Source organism: Scardinius erythrophthalmus (assembly GCF_964197995.2).
Source record: "Scardinius erythrophthalmus genome assembly, chromosome: 9".
In the NCBI taxonomy this organism is placed as follows: Eukaryota; Metazoa; Chordata; class Actinopteri; order Cypriniformes; family Leuciscidae; genus Scardinius; species Scardinius erythrophthalmus.
In genome coordinates, this window is record NC_138229.1 from 48,053,438 (window position 1) to 48,075,368 (window position 21,931).

At 37.5% G+C, this 21,931-nt stretch overlaps 1 protein-coding gene across 1 annotated transcript in view; it reads right to left on the reverse strand.

The window, feature by feature from the left end:
* LOC308695671 (uncharacterized protein) overlaps window positions 1–21,931 on the reverse strand; it is a gene marked incomplete at its 5' end in the record, with an annotated part of 63,983 nt that overhangs the window by 23,724 nt on the left and 18,328 nt on the right. The window contains 3 exons of the mRNA XM_081373849.1: window positions 12,137–12,217; window positions 17,178–17,836; window positions 19,749–19,919. Of these exons, the coding sequence (XP_081229975.1) occupies window positions 12,137–12,217; window positions 17,178–17,836; window positions 19,749–19,919 (911 nt within the window). The remainder of the gene's footprint in view (window positions 1–12,136; window positions 12,218–17,177; window positions 17,837–19,748; window positions 19,920–21,931) is intronic.

Below are 21,931 nucleotides of genomic sequence, written 5' to 3' on the forward strand. Positions count from 1 at the left end.
CTGTATAAATCTGTGTTGTATTATAGTACCTACTTTCTAAATATTGCTCTATGTTCTGATACACATCTATCTCTCTGGTTTCCATGTTCACCATAGGGGAGCAGAACAGCCAAGGTGGATTTGATACCAGGGGTACTGTCTTACTACAAGTGATATCATCTATTTCCATTTGATTTGCTAGTTTATTACCAACCCAACCAAAGCTACTAATCTGGGTTCTACCATACTCCCAACACTCATTAAGAACTTTCTTAGTAGGGTGTGATTCATCATGTCCATTTAAATTAATCCAGTACGCCATACTCAATTTAAGACGTCTGAGGCTTAAAGGTATTTCTCCTGTTTGTACTTGCAACGCTGGTATGGAAGAGGTTCTAAATGCTCCGCAACATATCCTCAAACTTTTAGCCTGCATTCTATTGATTTCACTAAGCAATGTCTTAGATGCAGAAAGATACACAATACATCCATAATCCAAAACCGATCTTATCAATGCAGTATATATTATTTTAAGGGATTTCCCTGAAACTCCCCAGTTGTATCCTGATAAACATTTCAGAACATTAATGCCTTTTTTGGACCTCTCAATTATTTTCTGAATGTGTTCCTTAAATGTTAATTTGACATCAAACCACACTCCCAAATACCTAATAATATTAACTTGCTTTAAGGACTGGTTATACAGCTTAAGCTCTAGTAAGGGACTTACTCTTTTCCTTGAAAAACAAATAAATTGAGTCTTCTCTACAGACAAATGAAAACCCCACTCACATGCCCATTTTTCTACCTTACTGATTGCTAGTTGCATCTTAATTCTAATATTAAAGGATTGCGTCCTTTTATCCACAGCTCCATCATCAGCATATAATGCTCTATTGATTCTAGTGTCATCAATTGTATCAAAAACATCATTAATCATAATGTTAAACAGTACTGGACTGCATACACTACCCTGAGGTATTCCATTTTCTATTGAATAGATGTTCGAGAAGTTAACCCCAACTCTTACTTCTATTGTTCTATCCTTTAGAAAGTAGCTAATCCCGTGAAAACATCTTGCCACCAATACCCATTCTATTCAACTTAATTAACAGTCCCTCTTTCCATAGCATATCATATGCTTTCTCTATATCCAAGAATGTTGCTAAAACTGATTCTCAATTGGCTTGTGCTTTCCTTATTTCATTTTCTAAACATACAACAGGGTCCATTGTAGTACGTCCACTACGGAACCCGCTCTGATATGGGGAAACAATATCTCTTTTTTCCATTTCATATACTAGTCTTCTAGTGATCATCTTTTCCATAAGCTTGCATAAATTGGATGTTAATGCTATTGGCCTATAACTTTTAACTTCAGTCTTATCCTTTCCTGGTTTTCCAATAGGAATCACTACAGAATGTTTCCAACACAAAGGCAATCTTCCTTGTTCCCAAATCTTATTATAAAGACTTAAGATTACATGTTTAGCTACATCATCAACTTCATCAATCATTTTATAACATATTCCATCTTTCCCTGGTGAAGTATTCCTAACCCTGTTTAACACTCTCTTAAGCTCAAATAATGTAAAATCCTTATTAAGTACATTTTTATTTATTTCCTTCTTTTCCAGTAACCCTTTATTTTCATCTATTACTTTAATTCTCCAAGATAATTCTTCATCAGTTAAGTTTTTTGAGCTATGGACCTTAACAAAACCTTTCGCAAGCATCTCTGCTTTCTCTTGATTTGTTACTGCCTCCACATCATTGTTTTTAATCACAGGTAGAGAAAATTCCCTTCTAATGCCTCTCATGCTCCAAACATCACCCACTCTGACTTCTGCCCTTATTTTACAACAAAAGTTATGCCAATATTTCCTTTTAGCTTCTTTTATGACTCTTTTAACTTTTGAGTTTGATTTTTTGTATTCCATTAAATTGGTATAGGAATGATTTTAGTAGTATATATGCTGGACCTTGTGTCAAAATGATTAATGACTTTGACCTTTGTGACAGGTTGAACTTCCTGTGACCTTTTATGATTGATAGGTTGAACTTCCCGAAAGGGGTTATGGGATTAACCTATTGACCTCTCCCACGCATCGATCATGTTTTATGACAGGTGCTTAATCCGTTTTAAACCTAGTTAGTCCTAAATCATAATTTTGACGGGTAGTTTTGTCCTATATTAATAGAACAGATGTTTTTTGACGGAAGTTTAGTCGGATAGTTTTGACGGATAGTTTTGACGGCTTCAAACAGCCGGTGTCATGTTATACGGATGTATGTGTGTGTGTGTGTGTGTGTGTGTGTGTGTGTGTGTGTGTGTGTTTGTGTGTGACAGACAACAAGCTTTGTGTCATATGTGTGTGAAGAAGGGTTATATGGTGTCATGTTGTACGGATGTATGTGTGTGTTATATAGGACATGTGTCACAGATGCCTTCGGCATCCCCCACCCTTGCATTCCAGGGCAATGCAACGGTGTGAAGAAAGGTCGCTCACATTTGTCTACTGGCCCTCAAGAATAACTGTTCGACCAGACCAATTGGCTAAGGCTGGTTTTACTATGTTGTTCGTCATGATGACGTGAAGTGCTTTTCTTGCGATGGTGGACTCAGATGTTGGGAGTCTGGTGATGATCCATGGGTAGAACATGCCAAGTGGTTTCCAAGATGTGAATACCTGCTGCAAGAAAAGGGCCAAGAGTTTGTTCATCAGATTCAAGAAAGATTTCCAAGACTATTTGAGCGGCTATTGACTCATGGAGACACGAGAGAATTTGTGAGAGAACAAGAGAACAATCCTGTGGGTCCTGGAGAAGACCGTTCAGAAGATGCAGCGGTGGAGTCTGCTTTAGAGATGGAATTTGAGCGTGGCCTGATGGCCCAGACAAATGAAGCTGCATCACCGAGTCAAGATCTTTCAGACTTGCCTATGGAGGAACAGTTAAGAAGACTTCAAGAGGAGCGCACATGCAAAGTTTGCATGGATAAAGAAGTGAACATTGTCTTTATCCCCTGTGGTCACCAAGTTGTGTGCAAAGAATGTGCGCCTTCTCTGAGCAAGTGCCCCATATGTAGAGGCTTGGTCAAAGACGCCGTCCGTACTTTCCTATCATAAAGTTTTCCTATCATTTGGATTTGCAAATTTACATTTAACTTGATGCATAAAAACAGAGGACAAGTTTATTATTTTCACTCGATCCAGTGACAACATTTTTGGATTTACAAACATTTAGAAAGTAGTTAGGATGCGTAGGCTTTAAGTTAATTTGACCATTGTTAAAGTTCTTTAGCGCATTCCAGCGTATTGAGTTAAATATCTCATCATTATCGAATTCAGGGGTGTTAATAACTTCAATAGCACCGGCTGAGTTTTTCTTCAAACAAAAGTAATTTTGTTGTATGCACAGATTTTGAGGGTCGCTTATAGAAAGAGGCGTCCTTGTCTTTAAAAACATAGAACCAGAGATATAATTAAAATATTAAAATATAAATTTTAGCGCTATTTATGGTATAATGTAAATGTCTCTTGTATCAAATCAAGATACAAATCAAGCCAATTCATGCGAATACTGTCGTGTATGAACAAAGAGATATATAAAGAGATAAAGAAAACGCCATACAAAACATTACAATCACAACCGGCAGTACGGTAAGTGTTACGCTGGTGAAGTTAAACCATTTCAAAACAGGGTGTTTCAGAAGAAATGCAAACAAAATCTTTTAAAGTCTTGTTTCAGAGTCAGAACGCTCCTGTGAAAACTATGTGAACTTTGATGAGGCCGAGAACAATAGCGCTTTTATTTAACAATTATTTTCAATAATATTGAAAAACGGTTCAATAACAATGTTCAATGTGTGAATCCTATGTTTCACATATAATAGTTAGATGATTTATCTAACGATTGAAATTTACGATATGTTAAAACATTTCGGCATTCTGCAGAATTAAAAAGAAGATCATAAAACTCTGGTGTCAAAGTGTGGACGGAATAAAAAAATGAATCAATTTACATAAAAATACCACTTGTCAACCGTAATTCATTAGCTTAACCATTGTTTAGCTACGCACACACAAAATAAGTGTAATAGTTACACGAGTTTAAAGCGTAATAGGTAACAGAAAAACAGCCATACTCATCTTTCACGTCGATGTTTCGTAGGCATCGCAGAAAGATTTAGTCTTTTTTTTTAGTCATATTTTTTGTTTTCTTTTTTTTATAAAACAAAAAAGAACCGGTTAAAGGCCTATCGTGTAGAAGGACCTATAATGTATAGGATACATTCCTAACGTGTTTGACCACACTCTATGTACTTTTTGCAAAGTGTACAAAAAGAAACAAGATGTCAATGACAGACATTCAAAACGGATCACTATAGTGGCTTTTCTGTATTTGTTTTAAATGGCTCATGATGATGAAGAATTAGAATTTACTTTTGTGGAATTTTACCTGCAGGTTTTACCAAAGTGTGGAACTTTGCATCGCTATGCTGTGTAAAGATACAGCCAAAGATTTAAGCACAACTACTTACATACATAGGAGAATATCTAACTGTAGATTGTGATCTGAGATCTCTTTATTTTGTGCCGGATGTTGAAGTGTTAGTTAATAACAAAAACTTTAAATCACCATAATCAATAAAATAAAATTACAGTTTGAAAATGTTTATTTACAACGTTTTGCGTTGTGAGTGAGATGTTAGAGAAATCTGGTTGCACTATGCCTGAAACATTTATGACTGTCAAAAAATCATCAACATCTAAACTAAACATTATCATGGTTTAGTTGTATTTTTCTTAAAAATGTTTTTTTTTTCTTAAAAATTATCTTGTTTAATCGTATTCATATTTATCAGGTTGATATTTAGAAATAAGCAAAGTACATTTATAAAACAAAAGAAGAACCGGTTAATGGCCTTGTCTCAGAACACAACAGGTTATTCTAACTTTGAAAAGTGTCATACAGTATTTGATTTTGGGTGAAAATCTGGAAAACTACCTTACACATCGGGCCTTTCGCCAACGGGCCTAAACCGTTGACCCCTGAAGTTCTGACTTCTGAAGGTCTCTCATGTGTAGATTGAAAAAAATGGTATTTTATTAGCTAAAATCATTGTCTTTATTCATAAATATGTCCTCATGGGTGTAAAATGATCTGTGCCAATGATCTGATTTTAAGAAAGATCATTTCTTATCTTTTATTTACATGGGGCGGGTAAGTCCAAGGAGGCTTCCGTGTCGTTCCGCCATCTTGAAACACTATAATACCAGAGAGGTACAAAAAGCACTAGCACGTTTCATCATCAACACTACTATAGTCAACAACCAAATTATGACTTAAAAAACGTTTTAAGTATTACATTAACAAGGCGTTATTGTAATTCTGAATTAAAAAGTTGAAGAAGGCCTCTCATGCGCAGATTCGCTCGGTTGAAAAATGGTAATTTTAATATGTGCTTAATATCTGCTAACTCTTTATTGTGATGCTCTCCAACAGATATTTTATTCTAATATTACTTATTCTAACCCTACCAGTCCACTAATACTCTACTAACACTAATGAGAGTTTACTTTACACACTCTTACTCCCACAAGCGAGTTAGTGGACATGCAGGTGCAACACTACTATAGTCAACAACCAAATTATGACTTTAAAACATTAAAAAGGCGTAATTGACAAAAATTGTAATTCTGACATAAAAAATTTAAATTATGACTATGCGTCATGATAATGAGATGAAAAGTTGAAATGATGACGTACTAAATTGAAATTATGATAAAGTATTCCATAGTGAAATTTTCTGAATTCAATATAATTGTATTTGTGAAAATGATTCAGTACCGAATCTTCAAGAAACTGCTTGTTTCTGCAGTTCGTGTAGGCCCCTAAGACTGTGAATAACTAAAAATGATCATTGATGAACTTGAATAACTTGAATTTTGTTGGCAATGTAAAAAATTGTCTTCCCATACCGGGAGTCGAACCCGGGCAGCCTGGATGAAAACCAGGAATCCTAACCGCTAGACCATATGGGAGACGTTGATATTTCCCGCGGCACATTTGAAAGGCTGCACTGCACGGTACAATATAATGCAGGATCATAGTTATGCCGAGCCACAGGAGAAGTTTTAATTAAATTCAAATTTTATTTATCGGTATGTAAATAAATATCGGGATAGCTTTTCCCAGGTGGAAAGAGGGACGCAGTAGACACCTACTTTCTTCTCGACGGGTAAGTCATGGCTTGGTTGTGTAAATCACTATATAGAACGGTAGAACATGTACGGTAGAACATGTAACAAGTACTACATCATAACGGTAGAACATGTACAGTTAAACTCGATGATGTGCTATTGGAAGACATGTTGTCCTTTATTCACCTTTTTCTCATGTTTTCTCAATAAAATTAATAAAAGTATAAAATATAAAAGCATATTTCTAATAGGGGCACATTGTAACGCAGTGTTACAAAATTCCCCCGCCTGCACAACTGGGATTTAAACCCGGCTAGTGTCTTCTGCTAGTTAGCGAAGCATTAAATAACTATCTCAACTGTTAAATAACATCTTGGAGATTACAATAATATCAGATTTGTCTGATTTTAAATAAACACAAAAAATAGAGATGATAAAATTAACTTAAGTAAGAAATTTACTTTTACTATGGTTTAATAAATGTCTATGGATATCTTCCCAAAAAAAAATAATTTTGGCGGAATTTTTTTTCTATATAGTGTTGATATGGCAACTAGTAAATACACAAAGTTTTGTCATCCAAGCATGTGCGGAAGTATTTAAAACAAGCGTGTTACAACTAACCGTGCGTTAGGTTGTGCCCCGCGCTCCCCTACATCATAACGGTAGAACATGTACAGTTAAACTCGATGATGTGCTATTGGAAGACATGTTGTCATAGATTCTTGACACATTTACCAAAGTTGAAAAAAACGAGTAGATGGGAGAACCACTAGATGGGAGAAATCTTTAACAAAAAAGCCTCCAAAATCGAGGAGGTCAAAGGGCATGCTTCCTGCTATAGCTCCCCCCAAAGTCTGTTCATACGGCCACCATCAACAAATGCTAACATTTGAAACTTCTACATGTATTTTGAGTAGATGGCCGGTGGTATATTCTCAGTAAAGGGTTTCACCCTAGTTCGGGAGATACGAGTAAAAATGATCTTATACGATCTTATACTTATACTTTGAATTAAGACGATGTGTGATTTTTACTTATCACAGATTGCATCTCTCAAATTGTGTGGTGATTTTCCAAATGATGCAACTTTGTCTAAATAAGAGCAATGTAAAGTCCTAGGATTTCTTAAAAAACATTGTGACAAACTTTGACAACATGTTTCATGTTGTATGTTGTATGTAACAATCTAAAGTTTTTGGACAGACGCTGCTTAGTAACAATAATACATAAATCTTCTAAGAAGATATGATTTTAAAGATTTGATTTAAACTTTTAAGGTTATGCTTTTAAATGAAATTAGTGTAAACTCTGGATGTAGTATGCTCTGAAACCCAGACTAGATTTACTGTGACATTGTCCACCGAGACTCATCTGGTCTGTTGCCCTATATCCTGAAGCTTCAGGTCACACTGTAGTTTATCTCTGAAGGGTCTGGGGCTGATATGTTTATGACAACTTAAACTATTTGCTTTTTTGGATCGTTTTTATCATTGCATAAAGAACTACTTCGCCTCTCTGGAAATGTAAGGTGTTTTTATTTAGCTAAAACTTTGTTTACATTTTGAAAATGTAGTTTTCTGTGATGGTCGTGTTTAGGTGTGCGGGATAGCTATGGAAAGCCTCCCACCATAAAAATTGAAACCCCCAGATGGACAAAAAATGCTGATTGAATCTTTTTCATATAAATGAGATTTAAGACGACCAAGTACAGTTTTTGAACAGACATTGTTTAATAACAATTATACTTTAGGTCACCGTTAAGCAAAATAATTTATATCATACATAAGTACAGATAAATAAAAGATGAGTATGTATTCAAACTTTAAAGATATAATTTAATCAATCTTTTAAAATATCTAATGTAAACGTGTAAGGTTATGCTTTGAAATGAATTTGGTATGGAAAGGCGTTAGCAGACTAACATGACATACGCTCTGACACGATGCACAGAGGCTCATCTGTCATCCGATATCCTGAAACTATCATTATTGTCAAGTAACTTCTTTCTCAGCGCTGATCGGAAGGACCTTATTTCTGGAAGATTCCCAGTCTCTAAATGTTCTCATGGTTGCTCTCTCTGAAGATAGACCTATGTTGTCATTTTCTCACAGATTCAACTTAAGAAATTATTGAACATTTCACAGGCGTGAGATGACTTGTGACGCTTCAAATTATTTTACATACCCATGATAAAAAAATATATACTTTAAGTTCAAGTCGAATTTTTCCACAGACCATCGTTGTAGAATATTTGTTTTTATTAAGACTTTTAATAATTTATTTAAATTTTATTTTTAAAAGATGTCATTTAAACTTTTAACACAACACTCACAATGTCTCATCCCATCACTGAATACACTCCTCTGAGACGCTGGTGTGAGAGAGAACATGCAAGTTCAAGAGTTGTAACTCTAAACATGTAAGATGAATTTTATTCTTTTTACAAGCATTTCAGTATATTTTTGTAATATATTTATATTATTGTATATTATGTTATTTGTGAAATATAAAACATTATTCTCACTTTAAATGAGATATACTTTACTGGCTTTACACTTTCACTGGGCTCAGGAATGTGGAGTGGGGTCCTGTTTCATATGTCAGAGCACACACACACACACACACACACACACACACACACGTGTGTTTTACTTTTGACGCACATACATTAGAGGCGTGCTCCCTATGTTTTGAGACGGTGCTTTGAGAGACATTCAGGAATGACTATGTGAATTCAGTTGTGTAAAACAATTTTGAATCCATTCATACATTACATTTTTGTGGACATCAATGGTATATCAGCTGAATGAATTGGTTTTAGTAAGCTTTTTATTTTAAAAAGAACAGAATATTTTTTTCAACCTTAGTAAAATTATTTTATTTTATATTATACACTTTTAAAGGCATGTTTTCAACTTTTGTTAGTGCGAGATTGGTATGCAAAGGAGGGGGTCAGAGCTCAGACGGAGAAGGGGCGCGCATGCAGGCACGCGCACGGCTCCCTATGTTTTGAGACAGGGGTAAGCTCATTCAGGAAGAAAGTCTTTTTGTATTTCCACTTTTAATAATTCATTGATTTTAAAAGCATTATTACAACTTTAAAACATTTTTAAACTTTGAAATAATTTCAGCCACTGATATCTTGATCACTGAAGTCAGAGACCGTCCAGACTTACAAACATGTATACAAACATATATTGTGTAAGTATTCCATTATATACTTTTTAGTAAGATATATTGTGTAAGCATTTCATTATATATTTTTAAAAAGGACAGAATATTTTTTCAACCTTGGTTAAATTGCTTTAGATTATGTATATTATATAAAGGATATAAAGGATGGAATGTTTATGTAAGTTTTTCTAAAACTAAAACAATTGGTTTTAGTAGGCTTTTTATTTTATATTTTTTATTCATCTGAAATAATTGGCTACAATTTATATTTTACTTTAAAAAGGATGTGAAGTTGTTTCAGCACATGTTCAGATGTCAGTGCCCGATGCTCTGGAATGCAAGGGTGGGGGATGCCGAAGGCATCTGTGACACATGTCCTATATAACACACACATACATCCGTACAACATGACACCATATAACCCTTCTTCACACACATATGACACAAAGCTTGTTGTCTGTCACACACAAACACACACACACACACACACACACACACACACACACACACACACACACACACACACACACACACACACACACACACACACACATACATCCGTATAACATGACACCGGCTGTTTGAAGCCGTCAAAACTATCCGTCAAAACTATCCGACTAAACTTCCGTCAAAAAACATCTGTTCTATTAATATAGGACAAAACTACCCGTCAAAATTATGATTTAGGACTAACTAGGTTTAAAACGGATTAAGCACCTGTCATAAAACATGATCGATGCGTGGGAGAGGTCAATAGGTTAATCCCATAACCCCTTTCGGGAAGTTCAACCTATCAATCATAAAAGGTCACAGGAAGTTCAACCTGTCACAAAGGTCAAAGTCATTAATCATTTTGACACAAGGTCCAGCATATATACTACTGATTTTATTTAACAATTTTGAAAGCTTTATTTCTAACTTTAATTGCTTCCTTACAATCAACTGACCACCAAGGTACCATTCTCTTATTCCTCATCCCAGATGATTTACCAAACATCTCCTCTGCTGTCTTACACAATATATTTGTAATTATTGAATTTAACTCATCAACATCATTACTCAAATTTGACATTATTCCCATCAGCCTAGCACTTGCCTTCATGCAATATAACCCCCAGTTTGCTTCTCTCATTTTCCATCTTGGAAACCAATTCTCTTCAAGGCACACATTTTGACTCCTAATACTTAACCAAATAATATAAAAACCAAACCAACTTATAATCATCCATAAACTCCTCAATAGTGGTCCCATTTCCATCTATCTTAGTACCTCCCCACAAAGTGTTATGTGCATTAAAATCTCCACATATTACTAACTTTCCATTTCCTCCCTCACACATATCATCTAGCATCTCTCTTACGATTTTTTTACAAGGGTTATAGAAATTAACAATTTTAATTTTAGTTTTACTTACCCAAATCTCAACCATAACTGCTTCAATCTCTTTATCTATATTTAAGTTTCTGTAATTAATCCCCTGCTGAATGAATGTGGCCACTCCACCTCCTGCAGTATCCCTGTCTTTACGTATTGCTGTATATCCATATATTATGAAATCAAGTGATGGCTTTAACCAAGTTTCCTGTATACATATAATGTTTGGTTTGACATCTTGTTCCTCAATAAAGTGTTTTAATTCCTGACCATTAGCAACTAAACTTCTAGCATTCCACTGCAGAATAGCTAAAGTCATAATTAACTGCCACATGATGCTTGACTATCAGATACCCCTAATACCATGTTATGAATGGAGTCCACTGATAAATCATGAATATCTAGATACTTTCCGGCTGCTTTTTAAATTATTTTAATTCTATCACTTCTACTTGTCACTTGGGCTGAACAATTAACCACTTCCACCATAAAAGCAATGAATTTTTTTTTATCCACAATTAAAGTATCTTCAGATACTTTACAGCATTTCTGAATCGTTTGAACTTGATTAGGGGGTACATCTACAGGTGCCATACCTACTTTAACCCTTGATTTTTCTTGGTTTCCTTCATCAACCTTTTTAATGGCTTCAGCATAAGTAATACTCTCTTTCACCTTAACATTTTGCACTTGAACTGCTCTATTATGCATCTCACACCCTTTGTAGGCCGCACTGTGTTCACCTCCGCAGTTACAGCACTTGATTTTTGTTCCTTTTTCACATTTACCATATTCGTGCTCACCTCCACATTTAGCGCATCTAGTTTTTGACTTGCACGCAGAAGCAATATGCCCATATCGCTGACATTTAAAGCATCTTATTGGTGGGGGAATATAAGGCCTCGTCAAATAACTTACATACCCAATCATGATTCATTCAGGCATCTTAACCTCATCCAATATTAACAGGACAGACAAACTTGGTCCTTTAGTTCTGTTCCTAAGTATTAGCAAGCGCTTAACTTTGTTGATTCTCACTCCTTTTACATTGTTTTTAACATCATCTTTCGACAAGTCGGTCGAAACACCTGATATCACCACCTTTATTTTGTCCCTTTCTTCCCAGTCTTGGGCTTTTACGCTTTTCCCCATTAAGGTTTTAAGCTTCATCAATCCCATTCTCTGATCTCTATCTTGACAAACAACTAACAGGTTACCATCTTTTAAAGTTCTGACTGATCGAACTTAACCTACTTGCTTATAAATGGCTTTATTGTACATGGGGTTTGAAATCGGATCACAACTTTCCGGAACACATCATTCCTTACTCTTTTCACTTCATCTTGTTTAGTTTTCCCTTTTCTTTTCTTCGATGTTCTTTGAACCAAATTCCATTTACCTGACTCATCATCATCTACAGTACTCTCATTGTCATTCTCCTCTGACAACTCCTCCAAATTATTTCCACCTTCATCTAATCCTATCAATCCATGATCGCACCTCAGTCCACTAAACGGCATTTTCCCAGGCTCAAACGCCTGTCAGCGCGTCGGCCACAGGTCTCTCTCAGGATCGCTCGTTTGTCCGCCAGGGAAAATCTCCTCGAAGTACTGTCACCGACTGTGTCCTCGCATTCAATGTGCAGCGCTCTGTTCCCCCATAAGTCCCTGTCTGTGCTCCTCTGTCTTGTCCCGTGTTATTCAGTTCCCCGTTATGTTGATTAGTCTCCCCAGGTGTTTCTGATTAACCACACCCCCTTGTTATCTTGTTTAGCTTGTTTGCCCATGTATTTAAGCCCTGTGTCTAGTCTCAGTCTTTGTGAATTCTTGTTTCTGTAACATTGCTGGCTGAATGATAGGAGGAAGTGGATCCACATGCAGCAAACTTTATTTAATAAACCTAAAACTAGACAAACTCAGACTCAGGAAACAGGACACAGGAACCAAACAGCCAACATACAAAAACAAGAATTCACAAAGACTGAGACTAGACACAGGGCTTAAATACATGGGCAAACAAGCTAAACAAGATAACAAGGGGGTGTGGTTAATCAGAAACACCTGGGGAGACTAATCAACATAACTGGGAACTGCATAACACGGGACAAGTCAGAGGAGCACAGACAGGAATCATGACAGAAACATGAAGAAAGACTACACATTGTTCATTTAAATATACTACCAACCAGTTGATCTATTTATGTTTACACATTCATTTAATTGAATCTTTAAGGTTATTTCATGTCAGTGTTACCCTTGGTTTGCTCACTGGGTCAAATGTGTTTATGACGGTTGTTTTCAGACACATTGTCTACTTGCTAAAACTTTACAGTAAGGTTTCATTGGTTAATGTAAGGATGGATTTGACTAAAACTGAATTCAAGAATTCTAACCTGCAGTAAAACAATAAAAACTCACTAATCTGAAGAAGAGATCTATGGGACAGAGAGCACAACACAACTTCTCCAATCTCGTCTCGCCCCCCCATGCTGGGGTCCTGACTCCTCACACTGTCCTCTCCCCTCCAGGTCTCATTCAGTCATGCAAAACACACACACCTACTGTCTCCAGTTGTTTTATGAGAGGTCAAAATAAATACTTCTGGTGCGAATGGTAAAGAAGTTTCATTCCTGCAGCAGCAGAACAGTCAGAAAAAAGAAAACAATGCCTGTTCTTCTGTTGTGGGAGATGCCCCAATAAAGATAATAGATAACCATTTGTGTTTATCCCCCAAACTCAGGCGTGACCACTTGAGCACGAGAAAGGGTCAAGCAAAAGATGAAAAAATATTTGGGTGCAAGATGTTTATTGTTCTTTTGTTCCACTTGGGTATTTAAAGGGAATTGGCAAACCAGTCAAGGAAGCATCTGTAAACAGAACTTCCCACACTGTTGCTGTGTGTCTCTATTGCCAGGTATGCTGACTCTTTGAAACTATTTTTGATATTGCATTTTGAATGTTGTCTCTATTATATGCTGATCAGTTGTGTATTATGTATTCTTTTTAATTCTTTTTATTGGATGTTTAATTCTGCCTGGCAAAAATAAATGTTAACCTTGATTTATTCTCCATTCTTCTGAAAACATTCATTTTAGTAGATTAATGTGTAGTCTGGTGTTTCCGCAAATCTTTGTCCAGGATAGATCAAACTGAAGGCACCTTGAATGGAGCATGGGGGACATCTTAGGAACTTCTGATTTCTGACTATCTCCTAGACTTAGCATGTTGTACGCTGCAAATATTATAAACAAGTAATAAAAACTCGGTGAGTGTTTTAGCGCAATTTTCTCACCTCATGGGATCACAACACTAAGAGATAGTAAATCTTTTCCTGGATTTTTTTTGTGCGTTCCCGAGATTAGACCTTCCTTAACATAATGCCGAAAACCCGAAGTCTCTAGGTGGTCTGGTTGAGGAGTAGATAGAAGTGCAAGATTGGTGCGCACAGACGCACAGAACAGAAATCATGAGTTAACAAATCGCAATTTGTCCGATGGAAAATTGTGCTAAAAATTACACCTATGAGTCTGCAGTGAGCGGCTGCATAGGGTAAAATACTTGCAATGCACCCTCTGACTATTTCAGGACTGGCTAGTTTGTGATCGTGAGGGCACATTCGTGACGTCTCAAAGTGACACTAGGGGCCCTATTTTAACGATCTGAAACGCAAGTGTCAAAGCGCAAAGCGCAAGTAACTTTGTGGGCGGGTCTTGACGCTGTTGCTATTTTCCCGGCGGGATAAATGACTCTTGCGCCAGGCGCGAATCTAAATGGGTTGGTCTGAAGTAGCTTCATTATTCATAGGTGTGGTTTGGGCATAACGTGAAATAAACCAATCAGAGCGTCATCTCACATTCCCTTTAAGAGCAGGCGCGCTTGTTCTAAAGCGGATTCCTATCATAACGGCGGATTTGCCAGGCGCGCGCCAGGAGCGGTTCACAGCCAAGGAGAGCAACGCTCTCGTCAGGGACGTTGGGGATGGAGAAACACACCCAAATTAACTTCGGTTAAAAAGGCGTATGATAATTTGGGTAAATGTGTAAGCTAGATGTATGCTTTTATAATAAATTGTCTATCTATCTATCTATCGTAATAATGTATGATTTGCAAAAATGAAAACTGCTGCTTCTGTGTAGATGAGAGAATCAAAGTGCGCTTGTGCACACGCTATATTGATTATGGCCAAGCATGCGCCCTTAAAATAGCTTATGAATAACATGCGCAACGCGCCACTGACTTTAAACTATTTTTTCCTGATTAGTGGCGCAATTGTTTTCTAAACCTGCAAAATAGCATGAAGGAACGTTTGCGCCGGAACACGCCTCCTTTTTTGCGCTGAACCACCCAGGGAGCACAAGTTCATTCCCTAGTTTACCGACGTGCTTCTGTGGAGGGAAAAGCGCGCTTTGCACGGGTGCAAAATAGGAATGATACATGCGTCGGTGTACAAAGTCAATTGCGCTGGGTGCAAGATAGGGCCCTAGGTCTGTAATGAACGAATATTTGAAATTATGAGATGCCCAGAATAATCCTTGATCTAAATTAAATCACAACTAATCCGAGGATCAGCTGTTAAGATAGAAAATTTGAAAAAACAAAGAGTCACTTAAATTTGGAGTCAGATTAAATTATTCATGGAGTCAGAATTAAAATTGGAAATCAACTGTTTAATAAATTAAAGTGATTTTTCCAGAAGCGCCCGAAAAGACATACACGCTGAATTCCCTTCGAACCAAGACACCGGACACCGACTTTGGGCCGGTGATTGGAGCTTACATTAACATTAACTACATTAGTTAACATGAACCAATGATGGACAATACAGCATTTAATAACCTTAAGTTTAAACATTTACTAATACATTTTTAAATACAAAAGTTTTCTGTTAACATTAGTAAATCCTGTGTGAACTAACATGAAGAAAGAATAATTGTATAAACTAACATGATCAGATTAAGGAATAAAAGTATTTCCTTAAGCAGAAGACAATCAAACAAGTTTTGTAAAAGGTAGTTCCTCTGCTTTAGTGCTCCACCGTGAGGCAGTGTCAGTGTATTTTATGGATGGCTCAGCTAAACAGGCCAATAAGAGACTATTAACCACTATTATTCCTTTTAATTATACTAATGTCTAATTAAAACGTCTTCTTTTCTTCTTCTTTAATCCTCTTGGCCCCCTTGGGAGCATAGGGCGTCCACCATGGATCTCCACCTCACTCTCCTCTGTGCTAAGGACTTTACTTCTTGTCAGGAGGTCCCCGTCTTGGTCAGTTCATCAAGCATGGACCGCCTCCAGTTGGATTTAGGTCTCCCTAACTTCCTCTTGCCTTGGGGGTTATAGTCCAGAGCTTGTCTTGCTATGTTCCTCGAATCCTTCCTTAGTGTGTGACCGATCCATCCCCACTTTCTAGATTTGATTTCAATGTGTATTTGCTCCTGGTTCATGCGTCTCCACAGTTCAACATTTGATATTTTATTAGGCCACCAAATATTCAGTATGTATCTGAGACAGTTGTTAATGAACACTTGTAATTTATCAATGATTGATTTGATGGTTTTCCAGGTTTCACAGCCATATAGCAGGACAGATTTTATGTTTGCATTGAATATTCTGATTTTGGTGTTTCTAGAGAGCTGGGAAGAGAGCCATACAGGTCGGAGCGTTCTAAAGGCATATCTTGCTTTGCTGATGTGCAGCTTGACATCTTTATCAGCTCCACCATCTGTGCTGATGTTGCTTCCGAGGTATACAAACTCGACCACATCTTCCAGGGATTTATCCTCGATTGTGATAGGTTGGTAGGTTTTGGTGTTAAGTCTCGTGACCTTGGTCTTCCCGACATTTATCCTGAGGCCTATCTGTTTACTGTGTTCATGCAATCTTGTGGTCTTGCATGAATGTGTGTATGTGTTTCTGAGATCAAAGCCAGGTCATCTGCAAAATCAAGATCTTCCAGTTGCTCAAAAGGGTTCCACTGTAGTCCTGTCCTTTGACCATCCACTGACATTTTCATTGTCCAGTCTATTGCAATGAGGAAGAGGATGGGAGACAGTAGGCAGCCTTGGCGTACTCCTGTTTTTATGCGGAGGGTGTTGGAGAGCTTACCATTTGAGGTGACTTGACCTGTGAATCCATCATACATGCATTTAATGATGTTGACCAGTTTTATGGGTACCCACAGAATGTTTCTGTCTAGGCTGTCAAAGGCCTTTTCAAAGTCAACAAAGTTTATGAATAATGATGACTGCCATTCGATGCATTGTTCGACAATTATTCTGAGTGTTGCAGTGTGATCTGTACATGAGTTGTTTATACGGAAATCTGCTTGTTCTCTCCTGAAAATTTTGTCTAGTGGTTCTTGTATTCTGTCTAGGATTATTCGGCAGAGAATTTTGTTGGGGACTGTGAGGAGCATAATGCCTCTCCAGTTTTTACATTCACTGAGGTTTCTTTTCTTGGGGACTGTGACAATTAACCCCTCCTTCCAATCATTGGGAATCTCCTCTTTTTCCCAGATGTCATTTAGGAGCCCATGGAGGATATCAGTGGAGGCGCTGATATCTGCTTTCAGTATATCAGGTGGGATGTTATCCTTCCCCAGTGCCCTGCCTAGCTTTAGTTTTTTGCAGGCTCTCCTTATTTCCTCCTTTGATATCCTACCACAGTTGATGTTTAAGTATTTTTCCGCATCCTCTATGACTGGGGGGCTGTCTGGGGGGAATCTATTCAGGACTTCTTCGAAGTGTTCCTTCCAGCGCTCTAATTGCTGGGACTCTTTGGTGAGAAGGTTTCCCTGCTTATCCCTGATAGGCCGGCTTGTGGTCTGTTTTTTCACCGACAACTGGTGGGTTATTCTGTACAGTTCCTTGGCATTTCTATCTCTGGCTGCTTCTTCTGCTTCCTTAGCCAGCTCCTCTATTCGTGCTTTCTTGTCCCTCTTGCAGCTTTTACGGACCACCCTGTTTTTTTCTTGGTAGTCTTGTTTGAGGCGTTTCTTCTTGTTATTATCTGTCTCTGTGTTGAGTTTTGCTTTGATATCTCGTCTAGCTTCGATCTCACTCCAAGTTGCATCTGTGACCCAATCTTTTCTTCTGGGGTCACTGTAGCCCAGAAGAGATTCACAGGTGCTTATAAAGGCCACCTTGTATCTTTCCCATTTATTGTTTATGTTGTCTCCTTCTGCTAGGGCTTGAAACCGGTTGTGGAGGTGGATTCCCCATTCCCAGGCATATTTTATTATCCTTTAGTTTCCGTGTTTCAAACCTTCTCTGAACCCTGTTCCCAGGTTTCTTCTTCACTGCCAGTTTCATTCTGGGTTCTCCCATGAGAAGATGATGGTCAGAATATCGGCACCCCTCATGGCTCTGACATCAAGGAGAACTCTCCTCCATTTCCTGTCTATTGCAAGATGGTCAATCTGATTCTCAGTGAAGTGGTCTGGTGATATCCAGGTAGTTTTATGGATTTGTTTATGTGGGAAGAAACTGCCTCCAATCACTAGCTCATTGAGGGCACAAAAGCTGGCAAAGAGGAGCCCATTTTAATTTATCTGCCCCAATCCTTCAGTTCCCATTGTTCCTCTCCAGTCACTGTTATCTTTTCCAATTTTGGCATTCATATCTCCCATGATGATCTTGATGTCTATTTTGGGATTCTTCTGAAAGACAGCCTGTAGTTGTTGGTAAAAGGTCTCTTTTTCTTCATATACGGCATTGTTGGTGGGAGTGTAGCATTGGATAACTGTTATGTTACGTCCTTTTGATGTAAACAATTTCGTTCTGAAATTTTTACCTGCATCTTTTGAAAGAAGTATTCCTACTCCGTGTGTGTGGGGGTCATCTTCTTTCGGGTTTCCTGAATAGAGAAAGGTCTCTCCAGTGGCAGTTGTTAATTTTCCAAAGGTATTCCATCGGCTCTCACATACACCAACAATGCTTAGGTTGTATCGTTGCATTTCTTTGGTCAGTTGTGCCAATTTTCCAGTTTGGTAGTGTTCTGACGTTCCAATACCCAATTCTCGTTCTTGACTCCAGCTTCAGCAGATTCTTCTCTCAGCTTCAGCAGACATTTCCCCCCCTGGGGTCTCTGGTGAGTTTGCCTCAGGCGGTTCATACATCCCACACGTGGGTCGTCAGTTAGGCTTCGTTCAGTAAGGGATAGAGTTTCCATAGTTTCGGTTTCTGTAACCAATTTATTTTTTCCGGGGATGGGTAGTTAGCTTATCGCCCAACCCCCAACCTGGAGGGCCAGTGGGATCGCTCTTTGTCTGGTCTCTACCCTTCGACCTGTTCGACTTGGGTGACCCTGCCAGGAGTACAAGAGAATACAAGACTCCTGCCGACATAGCTCTAGGGGTCATGGAGACGTGCACAAACCGCTCCACCACGATAAGGTGGCGATCCGTCAAAACGTCTACAAATGTATAAAACTGATCAGAGATCAGGTAAAACCCACAGACCCTTGTTCAATCTCAGTGAATCTGCATGATTCATGGGTTCACAGAGATCATCGCCCCCCAGTGGTGAACCATTGATATTTCCAAACGTTTGGAAACAGTTATGACGTAACAAAGCCTCGTTTACTGAAATCACGTGACTTTGGCAGTTTGATACACACTCCGAACCACTGATTCAAAACAAAAGATACGTAAAGGTTTCATAGCTTCATGAAGCGTGTTTCGAAAGCGCCCATCACTAGCGTTCAGTCAACTTACCTTTAGTGGATCTTATTACAGGCAGATACTGATCACAGACCTTTAAAATGCACTTGTTCAATTTTTACAAGTTACAGTATATGTTGCACCAAAATTAGATATTTGTGAAATACAAAGATTAAATTGAAAGCAGTTATGAACAGTTCTGATTCTGATGTCTGAAAAAAACATTGTTCTGCCTCTACAGTAACTGAAATAATTATTGACCCATGATCAAACTGTCTGTCTGGAAATATTATCATCAGCTAACATTACAACTAAAATGAAAGTAATATAATAAATAAATGAGCAATACTCACGTCAGTGTGTTGAGTTGACAGTGTTTATCCTGCAGTAGAGCAGCGATCTGATTCACTCTTGTGTCTCCTAGTTCATGTCCACTCAGATTCAGCTCTCTCTGGAGTAACGGGTTTATACCCACAACTCTATTCACATACTGACAGGCTTCCTCTGCAGCAGGACTCACAAACCTGCAGAAGAGGCAATTCAGTTAAATAAATGTCCATTGCATTACAAAAATGATTGATATGATAAAAAAAAAGATTGTTTTAAAGACAACTTAAGTTAGTTATTTAGATGTTACAGTTTTCTTTTAACATTTAAATACACAAATAACTATATATTTAAAAGAAACTAGAGCAACACTCAGTCCTAAAGCAAACTCATAAGAACAGAAACGTCTCACAGAGCAGGGGTGCGTTTCCCGAAAGCATCGTTGGCCAACTATGGTCGCAAGTTCCGTCGTTACCAATAGAGTTCAATGGACATTGCGATGAACTTGCGACCATAGTTGGCCAACGATGCTTTCGGGAAACGCACCCCAGAAGGGCAAAAGCTCACTAGATCATGATTTTCAGTATGAATACAGAGTGTGAAATTAAGATCATTCTGTCTTTAACCCCCTGAGGTCGACGGTATCGCCGGCGATACCAGCTCGCTTTTTTTTATCAGTGTAAAAGAAACTCATGAATACTCTGTTGACTTTGATTTTCCATAGGAGTTCTATACATCAATCGATTCTGTTAAATGTGTATTATTTTTGTGTATACTCACAATAAAAACATAGTGTTGTGCTTTTCGACAAATAAAGAAAAATAAACACGAAGCGAGTTCTGCCTTCTCTCTGTCCGTGTAGTCCATTCTGAAACGCGTCCGAAAATGAACCATAACTCAGTGAATACTTCTCACACATACACGTGATATATGTCTGTATGCAGCTTGAAATCTCTTCTTTTAAATGAAGTAATTTATATAAAAAACAAATATTCTCATCTTGTGAAATCTGTATTAAAAGAGAGCGATTCCAGTCGACCTAATTAGAGCTAATTCAAATGTAATGTGACTCCGCCCACGGAGAGCGTGCGCTATTCAAACGCAAATGGCTGAGGTAATCCGCGCAATCCTGTGAACGCCCCCATCAGCTCGAGAAAACCAAAACACAAGTTTATTCAGAACATTACTTGCTTACACCGTCTTGCAGCGCTGTGAGGAATAATGAGGAATACGAGGAATACGAGCTGAGGAATACTAGTAAGTTTTTCCTTCTCGGGTTTCTGTTTATTGACGAATGAACGGCATGCGCTCTGTTTTTTCTCCATTATGGACGCGAGCTCTAAAAAAAAACACTAAAAGACTTTCAAACTTTCACAGAGACCTCAAAACAAAAAGTACAAATCCTTTCTTTAAAACGAATTTCGTTTTGTATCAATTGTATCTTAATTTTAATAATTTTTTCATTAACAACTTTCCTGGATTTAAAGTAAATAAGCCTATCGTCAACGAATAATGATGTTTTAGCAAACTGTATTGCTATACTGAGATGAGTAAAAATCGACTGAAATATGTTGAAATAAAATGTTGGCTATTTGTATAAGCAACGTAAACTGCAAATTAACATTTATATGCCCTAATATTTCATGAAAACAACTTTACAGTCAGGCGAAATATGAAAGACAACATTTTGTTTAGTAGATTTGGGTACAGTTTTTACTGTAGAATATACTGCCTCGTCAAATAAGCTTTTGTTTAGCAATTTCTATATATAAAATAGCCTAATATTTTTGTCAAAAATAAAGTCATCAACTAAGATGTTAGCTGTTCCAATGTTGGCTATTTTCAAAGTAATGAATACATAGATAAAATGTAGGCCTATAATCTTTCTCTTTTTTTACAAAGAAAGAGTACACTTGAAATATTGTTGAAATTGTAATTATTGTTTTTTATTACCTTTTTAATAAAATAGCACAACATATGTACAAGATAGATGTAAGCAAAATCTTAAATGGTCAATATAAGTCTTCTTCTAAATATCTTTTGTCCAAGCATTGTGGCTCAGCCAGTTTCACACCTGTGTGAATGGCTCATCATTATACAGAGTCATTATGCAGAGTGGGTGGTAATTCAGGTGAAAACCACTCCTCGTTCACGCCTCCTCGCATATTGGCTTTCCAAGCAAAACCTGTTTTACATCAATTTAAATCAA